We start from the raw sequence: 11,414 nt of genomic DNA, 5'->3' as shown, positions 1-11,414 counted from the left end.
CAAAATCGTGTCTGACAGCTGAGGTACCTACGGAGGGTCCTACAAAAATACTGAGTTCTCGACAATCAAGTCCTTAAACTTTTCAAGTCAAATCATAATTAATATAACAACAATATTATAATAGTCCAGTGGATTAGATTGATATCTTTCTAAAATTAATACTACCTGGATGAATGAGAATATTCATATCAGAAACAAATATTGTACTTAGTACGTAGGCTACACGTTACATATGTAAAAATAAAGAAGATGATTTTGAAAGCGTTTTTTTTTTTTAAATTGCTGTAGGCCTAAAATGATTTATAAATGAAATTTTGTAGAAAGAAAGCTGAATCTTGTATGTCATCAAAATGTGTTCAGTCGGAAATTACGTTAGAAAAAGAGTTATTTTGGCTTTAACTCTGAGGTGGATGTACAAAGTGATCAAAGTAAAAACAATTCTTAAGCTCTATCAATCCACTTACTTCACGTCAAATGGTATGAAACCAATCATTAAAAGTTGGAATCATTTAAAATTCTTTCCTAATTATAAAGACAATTTTGTAAAATTTCATCATTTAAAGATGTGTTGTCCGCGAAAAACATAAAAAATAAAGATTATCAAATCAGATTTTGAATAGGCCATTTTGTAGTTTTAACAACGTTAATCACTTTCGCAAGAAAAAAAATTCGAAAAAATAATGTTTTATTCACTTATAAAATGACAAAATAAACGGATACATTCAACCAAAAACCCATTGGCTGGAAGCCATGACTACTTTGCTTTAAATAACAGTTTTTCAGGTACAGTAAATCTTTTTTTTTCGATCCAAACTAATATGTGACATTAAAATTGCATATTCAAAAAAAAATGTTAAACATTTTTTTTTCTGGGCCCAATATATCGTTAAAGAAAATGATACGCCAACTGCAGCCGCAATATCCTGTTGTTACAAGTTTTGACTTGCTGTTTGTCCCCTGACAGTTTTAGGTATGACATTTTTCAATGTTATTACTACATTTCTGGTTATTCTACCATCTCTCTCGTATGTCTAGGCAGCTCAGAGATGGAAAATAATTTAAGCAACTATATAGTATAAAGAAAAAAAAGTTAACGCTTTTAAAAATAATAGAGGGCGCTTGTTGAAGAAACGAATTGATGGTTGCTATTACGTCACTGGCGGCTATGACAACAACAAAAACAGTCGCGCAGCGGACTTACACATCAAAAGGCTAGGCTAGAGTGTCCGACACGTTTGTATCGTAGGCCTACGTACGTCAAGCTTCCTAATATTTTATACGAAACAATTTATTGGTAATAATGGCGACAGAAAGCATATACAGACTTATTCCTAAAGAGGAAATCAAGCCTCCTAAAGAACCAATGTAAGTAGTATGATTTGTTAAACATGCGGAAAAAAGGAAGAGAAGAAAAAAATCAGCATGATGGACTGGTGTGGTGGTGGTTGGAGTTAAGGTGGAATATGGCTTGTATTTGGGCCTAGCTAGCAGACGCTATTTTATCATTTATTTTTATAGCATTTTGCTGTTTTTTATATTTGCTTATGTCTAGTGAATATGGCCTAGCCTAGCCCTAGACTACTAGTAGTAAGGCTAGGCTGGTACAACAACTTATAATAATAATATTAAGAAGGGCTTTAATACTAAAATCATTTATTCATCATGAATCATATTTTAAATTTTTTACTTTACTCTTTTAGGTACAAATCAACATTTCGTGGCAGAGTAAAAGAAGAGACAAAAACCAACAAATCACCAAGTAAAACAATGGGACCAGCAAAAGTAGAACAACCTAAAACTTCAGAATTTTTAAAGAGACGTTCAGGGGAACATGACCTTTCAACAACGAAGCCATTCAAATACAGCGATGATGACAGAAAGCGGCCTCCTGTACCGAAAGCCACAGAGAAGCCATTGATGGGTCTGAAGTCGAACAAGAACTTTGTCAAAACAAATGCTGTTGAAAATATATTGTCTGTTCCCAAAAAGCCGGCAGCTAACTTTGCTGACACAGTTCGTGGGGCTACTCACCCTCTTGATCCATCTGGTTTGAAACCAGTATACACCAGAATGAAGGTGTGTTTGTGTATAGAAATCCAATAGTTCACATTCAAGTCTTATTTTTGTAGTTCACATGCATATTTAAACATGAATAAATAGCCATGCATCAATTTATTTTTTTGATGGTATGGGCTAGTTTACCAGCTAACTAGCCTAGTTAATTAGTTTAAAGGATGTTAACCCAGTTATCTGGTTTTTCAAGAAGTTGTCCGGGCATATGTACAGTATCTTCCTAATTCTGGCGGGGTTGGTGAAAAACGAGTCTCACTATGGCCCAAAGTATATATTCAAGTTTCTTATGAAATATCATGGAATGTACAGTATAGTGTTTAAAGTAAATTTAAAAATGTTTGCAATAAATTAACATTTTTGTTTTTTTTATGGCAGAAATATGGCAACGTTCCAGATTACCTAACAAAGAGAAATGATGAAGTGAAGCGTGCGCAGGAGGAATATGATGAGTACATCAAAGAGCATTATCGTAGAGGTGCCATGAAAAGTCTGTCGGACAACGAACGAAAAAGCATTATTGACGGCCTGAAGAAAAACTGGGAAGAAATCCATCACCAGTACCAAGGATTATCAATGGTCACAGACACTGCTCCGAAAAAAGCACGAAAGGAACGATTGGAGTCGGAAATGAAACAATTAGAAAGAGACATTGAGCTTCTTGAAAAACATAACATTATTTATATTTCAAATTAGACAACAAATACCGTTTTTTGTATAAAATACAACATTGTGTAAAACTGTTTGTAATTAATCATTTAATAATTCCATTGTTTGTAGCTTCCCCACTTTAGAAAAACCAAAGTTTGTTTTAAATTAACAAAACATTATTGAAACAAATATCATATGTAAAAATACTAAATTAATAATGAATGTATATAATTTTAAATGTTGTATGTAAATAAATGTATTGATATGGAAGTTAATTTATTTTTTGTAGCAACAAAAAAGGTACCACAGTACACATTGTGAACTTATAGGTCAACTATGCATAAGCAAGGTCAACCATGCTGATACAAAACTTCATATTAGACATGCATTCCCAAGAAAATACCTTCATGATTAACTGTACCAGTCATGTTTCTATCTATACAAAAAGGATGCCATAATAAAGCAAGTTTAAGTCTGTTCGCCAGTAAAGCCGGTTTTCCACTAGGCGAATTTGTTTGCGCGAATCCAAAGCGTCATGTATGCCCATGTGTATTCAAGTTTCTCTCTGTCATCCTTCCTCCTGCGACGAATTCTAGTTCCTTTGATTTTTTCGCTTCAGTGAAATTTACTAGTTCGAATTTTTTCTACTTTTTGCGAAGCGAAATATTGCGCAACCAATCAGAGCTCAGGAAATGAGCTACGATGCTGCTTTCATAAGCACTCGCACGAACAAATTCATCTAGTGGAAAATCGGATTTAGTCTCACTGTACCGCATGTGTACAGTGGTGCAACACAGCGGTCTGGGCCCCTTGTTTAGGAACACCAAGTGGCTCTCCAACGATGGAGGTATCAAGTGTTTTCAGCCTTTTTCAAAATATTTTAAAGCCTGTTTCCTCTGGACCCTGGGTTTAGCCAATGAGCGCTCCTAGCTATTACACCACTGTGTGTGTACTGTATTTAAAGCTAATCTTTTATGATATTGGTAATTTTATCATGAAAATATTATTTTTTAATTTTACTCTATTATTTGTATTTCAATTATTGTAATGAAAAAAGTGGTTTTTTTCATCTTCAAGAATCAGCTGCTGCTATTTAAAAAAAATATTTGAATGGCTCAGGTTTCAGTCAAGCATCAAAAGGAGTCCCAGATACAAATCTATCAATCATATTAAATGTCCGCTCTGGTTGGTCAGCAGGTAAAATGTGTCCGCCACCTCTCACTACTACCTGTAAATATAGTTTTGATTTAGATTATTTAATCAAAATATTTATCGGATTTGATAGTATATACAAATAATTAATGTCTATGAGGGCAAATATTATTTCTAACAAGAGGCTAGGCCATGGTCTAAACCATTCGAAAAAGGCTATTCGATTGGACACAGAGTAGAACCATTAAAGACGGCGTGACAATATATGCTGATTTTCAACTCACAGCCTAGCGTCGCGTCATATTCCGGTTGCTGACTGTGTAACACAAGAATATGCACTCTGACATAAGAGTGTCAAAGTATTGTTGCACAATCCTCCTTCAATCAAAGACAATGATCTATTCAGGTATGTTATCATGCTTTCTTATGGCTGGTCACCATGGAGTTTCTATTTTGATACCTCCATGAACTCACACTACCATTGTTTGGGGGCTCGAAGGTCCACATATAAGGTACTGTATGAAAATGTGATTACAGGGTATTTACACCCTTTTCCCATGAATTCCCACAGAACATTTAGTTGCACAATTTCTCTTGCACAATTTCTCTTTTTTTATAAAGTCAACATTTGGCAATTCATCAATTTACGTACCTGAATGAAGTCATCCACTTGTCGCACATAGCCAGCAACGTCCTTGTCATCTTTGTTAACTTTCCAAATAACCTTCTTAACCTTTTGGAAAGCTTCTGAACCTTTCCACGTGAAAGCCTTGAGGAGGAAGCGCTCGGTAAGGGGTGTAGCTACGATGATATCTAATTGGCCATTGTATATCAAAACCTATCAACAAGTAGTAATGCAATACATTAGTTATTTATATATGTTTTACCAAAATTGGCATAGTGAAAACACCATTTAAAATTGACAAATTACCTGGTACTGGGGTACAACCGCGGATTCCGTACTAAACTTCAAAGAACACAAAATAAAGTAATTAGATTCATCTTAGGGAAACATAATAGATACCATATCACCAAAGACGATTATACTTTTCTTGGTTTATTAGATGTTAAAACCAGGGCCGAACAAATGACACTACAACACGTACAGACAATATATACAAAAAGTTGTCCAGACTTTATGTTAAATAATTTTAATAGGATAAATCATAACCATGGTACTAGAGGAAAAGATTGCAATTTTATTGTTCCAATGAATAACTATACTGTTAGTAAGACCTTTTTTTTTAATGCAATCACACTGTGGAACAAATTACCAATAGAAATAAAAAATATTTTTACACACAATAGTTTTAGAAGGACTCTTAAGAAATTTTTATTAACAAATATGCAAATTATATAGACCTAAAATTATGATTGACTTTTCTTGTATATAATAGTAGATATTTTTGTAATAATAATGATTATCAGAATTCGGCATAAATCTAACATGTAATTAAATTAATTTGTAATACTGTATAAAATAATAATAGATCCATATTTTTGTATAATTATTGTAATATTATTTTATTATGTTGGGGACCCCTTTGGAAACAAGCCTCTGGGCTTAAAGGGCCATCCCCTGCTTTCCATGCTTATTTTCTTGTCTAGTCTTGTATTTTTATATTTAATGTTTCTCTTTTTATTTCATTTACATTATACTGTTTTATTTATGTGTACTGTATTTGGAACGCAATAAATATTACTTACTTACTTACTTAGGCCTGATATAATAAAGTGAAAATTATTACAAATATTTTGTATTTACAGACTAAATATTCTCGCATAAACTAATAGATCAAACTTTCTGGAGTTAAAAAAATTAGTAATAATAAGTTATATAAATGACCTCTGACCTTGTAATTGTCTGCTAGAGTCTCCAACCAAGGTTTAATAGTCTGAGTGATGTCTACTTCTAGATTGTTCGCTGCATCATCCCCATTATTAAATGGAACAGTCCCAACATGAATTGCCTTCCGAACCTCGTCTTGGTTTAAAAATGCAGCATAGTCTCCAAATGGTGGGGGCTTTATAATTAAAATTCAGGTATTTTTTAATTGTCAATTATAGAATATTGATAAATTTTAGGTAATAAAAAAAACCCACAAACAACCACCACAAACAGTCTTCTACTAACAATCCCCACACAATAATTTTTCATAATTAATTGATAAAAAATGTATTTTATAAAACTTTTGGCAATTTATAGACATTTTAATATTTGATTTTCCAGAAAGCATTTAAACACCTGCAACTAATGTAAAACGCATTTGAAAAACATGCAAATTTTAGGTCTACCTACCGTATCATCAAGGTAATTGTAGTAGCTACTGAGTCCTGTGACATTTGTGAAAAATGATGGCCTGCCAGAATCTCCTCCTTCAATGATGGGAGATAACACCTTTCAAAATAAAAAACCAAACTTTTTTATACGTGAGAAAATTTGATATGCTGTGAGTTATTCAAATGTGAGGTTTGCAAATTTGAGTTTTGCCTCATACAAGAGATTTGTTATGCTGTGAGCTATTTAAATGTGAGTTATTCAAATGTGGGTTTATTTAAATGTGAGTTACTCAAATGTGAGTTTATGCAAATGTGGGTTATTTCAATGCGAGTTATTCAAATGCAAGTTATTCCAATGTGAGTTATGCAAATGTGAGTTATGCCTCATACGAGAGATTTGTTATGCTGTGAGTTATGTAAAAGTAAATTATGCAAATGTAAATTGTGCAAATATAGATTATGCCATGTAAATTATGCAAATATAAATTATACCATTGCAATTATGAAAATGGATATGACTATATAAAATTATCACCTAAGTTTCCAAAAATGTATTGAACAATGAATAATTAATGTGTTTACTTGGTACCATTCTTCCTAACTTACAGTAAACTTTTTCTTCATCTTTTCAGTTCATGAAGTTAAAATGAAGAAATCTAACCTGATTAGCTTTTAAAAATTGTTTTTCTTGAATCAGTTGTACAACAGTGTCAATCTGAGTGTCCACATAGTTCTTTTCGTTGTTGTCCATCACGCCAATTTGATAGAGGAAATCTCCATATGCAGGAAACATCTACAGTAATACTTATTATTAGTACACAATGTAAGATTGTGAAAAAAGAAATCAAAGAACCTCTAGGAATACTACCAGAACAGAAGATGTGTTCAGACAGATTCACTTCACATACTTGTACCAACCATACTAAAATGAGTGTTTTACTTCAGTAAAAGATTTAGAAAAGAATTTCAAATTGTTTAATGTGGTTCTCTTTGCCTAAATATGAATGGAGAGAATGGAGAATATGGCCACTGGGATGAACAATTCAATTCAATTATAAATGTAACCTAAAATTAAAAACACAATGCAACCTGGGAAAGATGTTTTACTTACCGATTCAGGATCACACAGTCCGTCTCCAATTGCCATTCCCTTTAAATTGATTTTTGTAAAAGCTTTTGGGTTTTCCTGGTGGATGCGGAAACCTAGAGCAGGTATGTACTTTCCCGCATACGACTGAATTAAAATAATGAAAATGAGAAATGTTTTTTTATTTATTTAATCCTTTCAGTGAAACAAAAAAAGGGAGCACTGAAGAGAGACAAGAGCTGTTAAAGACAACTATCGCCAAATGGCGTGTCTCTCCAACTTTAGACAAACAAAATGAAATAAAGAATTACAAAAAAAGACTATTTACAATTTTAAAACCAAATTCGTGACTATACATGTATGAATAAAAGAATCATTGTTCACTTTGTTCTTAAAGCTGTTGCTAATCAAATGAACATCCAATATATAAACAAAACAAAAATAGCAAGGGAACTTTTTTAATTAAATGTCAAGAAAAACATGACAACTTATTCTTGAGACCAGCAAATACGAGACATGTAAGCAAAAGAAAAAGAAAAAAGAGACAAGATCAATAATTAACCCTTCAAATAAGCTGTTTTAATCCGTAAATGGGCTCGCATTAAAATAATTTTTTTTTTTAATCATACAGTGATTTAGGCCTTACTCTCTCTTAATGCCTCAGGGTACAATGTATAGGCTTAATTGATTAAAATTTTATCAATCAATTTTAAATTTTCGCCAAAAGACCGAATTATTCAGGTAAATAAAAAAATTGGACTTTAGCCATTTTGGCTATAGATAAACTGATTTGACTAAAAAAAATATTTTGACTTTCGCCAAATGGCTAAACAAAATGAAATGTTACTACTACCCCAGCTTAATTCATGTTTCTACTCTATGTTAAATTTACTGTTAGTAAATACATTTCACTACTAACCTCACCAGTTAGGTATAATTCATTATTCTGGTACATTGGGAATAGCTGGAAAAACTGAGTGAGGGCGCTGTGAAGATTCCATCCGACTGCGGTCTCATTCTGAGCGAATCCACCATTAGTAAAACTGAAGCCGGTAGCCACTGGGTTGTCAATGTATATCATTGAATATTTTTTTGTCCAACTCCACTCTCTTGGTTTCACTTCAGTTTTTAAAAAAGAATATTTCATTATTTTAATAGCTTTTTAGTTTCAAAACTTTTCATCTAAAAATTCAAATTTTTTAAAATGGTTGACCAAAGTTGGGATTTGAACTGATAATTTTAGGATCTGAAGCAACCGATTCCCAGCGCTGTATATCCACCTGTATGACAATATTTGTCCAGTATCTCAGGCAAATTCCATAATATAGCATCTCATGTGTATCCCATGTGATGCCTGTATCATGGATGATTAGGCACGGTTAAGATGCTGCATTACAATTGTTTAGAGGGGCCTGAGCCAGCTGCCCCCCACCCCCACCCCCACGTTCCTGAATCCATCCCTAAAAGAGTTGCATTATCACATATTCTGCACCATCACTTCTTAATTCATTATTAAATCATAATTAATTAAGTAAACTTTAGTTAATTACATTTCATATCATCTGTTACATAAAATGGTCCATTCTCAGAAAATAGTCCAAACATTGATGATCCTCCTGGTCCCCCTTGTAACCATAACAACACAGGAGCTGTTTCCGAGTTAACCTGAAAAAAAAACATGCAGAAACAAAAATTATCAATGCGAAAAAAATGTTTCATAATATTAAAATGTGTGTCTAGTCACGTACCGTGCTTTATGTGTGGTCACTCAATGTTATCAAACATATACATTCAAATAATTACATTTGATTATTATTGTATTTTACTCACCTCAGCAGGAAAAAACCAGAAAAATGTATTACTATTAAAAGTTTTATCAACAGTAAAATATCCTGCAAAACAGAAATAATAAATTAATTTAATTCACATTTTTGGTTATGCAAGATATGTAAATTGTTGCCAATGTTCTGATACTGTACATACTTTTAGATTTTAGATCTGCGCATATAATTTTTATTTAAACATTAAAAAAAAAATATTCTTGTAGTATTACCTGCATAGCTTTTGATGGTAGAATTCAACGTACTGACTAAACTCAATTTTCGTCCTGAAAAAAAGATTTTTTGTATAGATATGTCTAAATTTATTGTCTTTTTCTTTAAAATTACATTCTCAAAACATTATTGTTGTCATTAGTTTTCTGTGTTAAACTTTGTCTTGTCTATTAATTAACACTATTCCTGCGGCTACCTCTTGTTAGATTTAGACAATTAAAGATGTATTGTTCCCCAAAAACATGAAAAATGAAGATTAATTAAAACAGACTTTGAATACGATATTTTGTAGTTTTAATAAAGTAAATCACTTTTCGTAGAAAAAAAAAAAAACGTTTTCACTTATAAAATGAAGATTAATTAAATCAGACTTTGAGTAGGCTATTTTGTAGTTTTAATAAAGTTAATCCCTTTTGTAGAAAAAAAAAAAAAAATTTTCACTTATAAATTGACAAAATAAATTCTTAAATTCAACCAAAAACCTATTGGCTGGCAGCCAATTTGACTGTTTTTTGCTTTCAATTACAGTTTTTTTCAGGTAAATAATACGGTATTTGTTTTCGTCAATTGTCTTTACCTTCATCAATATTACCAGACTCGATGTACGGGGTCAGGATCAACGGTTTGCCGGGATCTATACTCTGCTTTGCTTTCAGCGTATGTTGCGGATGATTCGGGTAAAGAATTCGCAAACTATGTAGACAATTTATATTACAGAGTAAAACCAGCAGACTTAACATAAACTGTATGTGAAAAAAAACAAATTAATTGTTTGTTTTGTTGCAATTTTAGCTATTACCGTAATTATTTCAACATTTTTAAATCAATTATTCTGTAATCCTACTTATCATTTATTGGACTACATCGCAACTGACAAAATAGGCATGGCGTAATCATTAATATTTTTATTAAATAAACATAACTAGACTAAAAAAACTAGAAAATTGTACTTGGAAAATATGATTAGATGTCAAAATTAATGACATTTTTTCCATTTTAACTTTCTGTATTTATAAAAGTAAAGTCAGACATAGACTTGGACTTGTTAAAAAATGTCCATGGTTAATGTTTACTGCTGAGAGTTAGAAGGAATAATCAATTGTGAGCTTTTAATAAATAAAGAAAAGGCAAAAAAACTGTGGTCAGATATGGACGTAACAATTTAGCAAGGTATAAAATTAACGTTTATAAAGTTGATATTTAGGTAAAGTAAAATAACTATTTTTTGATTGCCTGAAAGAGATAAAAAGAGTTATAAAATAAAGAATTCTGTGGTAAATTATACGTACATTGTTAAAGATTGAAAAACGTGTAAGAGTGTATAACAAAGAGGAAAAAAATTTTTTTTTATTCTTTCCTTACTATTACCTATAATTATATGGTAGGAGTGAAATATAAGATGTACTGAAAGTTATTAAATGTCAGTTATATTGTATTGTATATTACATTACTCAAGTGCAATGCATTGTAAACAAACATTTTATTGATGAAGAAATAAAAGTGGGTCGATCCTACATAAGACAAAAAAAACCCAAAAACATAACTATATGCACTGTATATGTGCATGAAATTTATAAATTTAATAATCGGCACATTTCCACGTCAGTTATATCTTTGCTGTGGTTACACCTGGTGGTGGCGGAATGCAACTATTCAGGTTATTTTTTATAATTAATAATATTTAATATTAATGATATAGGCCTAGGCCTATACCTCCATGAACAATAGTTATCAAAATAATATTAATAGCTACACACTCACAGGCCTACCTCTAGTAGTACTAGTAGTAGGCGTAGGCCCTAGAGCCTAGCTAGGTAGGTAGGCTATACTGTACTGTAATCTGTATCTAAAAAGTTTAGACTTTTTATAAATTTTAATAAATAGGCCTATTAATATTATTAATTGTTAATTACTGTATATTATAATTTAAAGCAAAAGTACCTTGAAAAATGCCATGTTTGGCTCAAATTGCTATCACTTTTTAAAGAAATATACTGTAAAGTAAAAATCGAGCCACTCCACTCGAAGAATGAATGAATTGAAATTAAAAGAAAACATGACAAAACAGGTGACTTTTCGAATTGTTGAATCACGTGCCACAAAGTGTGATTGTTTTGGTT

The 11,414-nt window shown here is 31.8% G+C and overlaps 2 protein-coding genes across 2 annotated transcripts; one reads left to right on the top strand and one right to left on the bottom strand.

The window, feature by feature from the left end:
- Window positions 1-1,189: 1,189 nt before the first annotated feature.
- On the top strand, window positions 1,190-2,991 carry LOC140040728 (enkurin-like). The gene is made up of 3 exons (XM_072086916.1): window positions 1,190-1,365; window positions 1,701-2,076; window positions 2,449-2,991. The coding sequence occupies exons 1-3, from the start codon at window positions 1,301-1,303 to the stop codon at window positions 2,764-2,766; spliced, it is 759 nt and encodes a 252-aa protein (XP_071943017.1). The 5' UTR covers window positions 1,190-1,300; the 3' UTR covers window positions 2,767-2,991.
- LOC140040659 (probable serine carboxypeptidase CPVL) lies at window positions 2,974-11,325 on the bottom strand. Its single transcript, XM_072086794.1, has 12 exons — window positions 11,236-11,325; window positions 9,872-10,037; window positions 9,294-9,347; window positions 9,071-9,132; window positions 8,791-8,905; window positions 8,160-8,359; window positions 7,265-7,387; window positions 6,815-6,946; window positions 6,173-6,271; window positions 5,727-5,897; window positions 4,526-4,711; window positions 2,974-3,949 (listed from the first exon to the last, which is right to left on the bottom strand). The coding sequence occupies exons 1-12, from the start codon at window positions 11,248-11,250 to the stop codon at window positions 3,848-3,850; spliced, it is 1,425 nt and encodes a 474-aa protein (XP_071942895.1). The 5' UTR covers window positions 11,251-11,325; the 3' UTR covers window positions 2,974-3,847.
- Window positions 11,326-11,414: the final 89 nt, after the last annotated feature.

The sequence above is a fragment of the Antedon mediterranea genome, chromosome 1, assembly GCF_964355755.1.
Source record: "Antedon mediterranea chromosome 1, ecAntMedi1.1, whole genome shotgun sequence".
Taxonomy (NCBI): Eukaryota; Metazoa; Echinodermata; class Crinoidea; order Comatulida; family Antedonidae; genus Antedon; species Antedon mediterranea.
This window is presented reverse-complemented; position numbering and strand designations above follow the sequence as displayed.

Coding starts and splice junctions, on each gene's coding strand:
- LOC140040728 (XM_072086916.1), top strand. CDS start 1,301: ATGGCGACAGAAAGCATATACAGACTTATTCCTAAAGAGGAAATCAAG. Junction 1,366..1,700: donor AAGCCTCCTAAAGAACCAAT/GTAAGTAGTATG, acceptor TTACTCTTTTAG/GTACAAATCAACATTTCGTG. Junction 2,077..2,448: donor CAGTATACACCAGAATGAAG/GTGTGTTTGTGT, acceptor TTTTTATGGCAG/AAATATGGCAACGTTCCAGA.
- LOC140040659 (XM_072086794.1), bottom strand. Junction 9,133..9,293: donor TACCATCAAAAGCTATGCAG/GTAATACTACAA, acceptor TCTGTTTTGCAG/GATATTTTACTGTTGATAAA. Junction 3,950..4,525: donor AAGTGGATGACTTCATTCAG/GTACGTAAATTG, acceptor CTATATTTACAG/GTAGTAGTGAGAGGTGGCGG.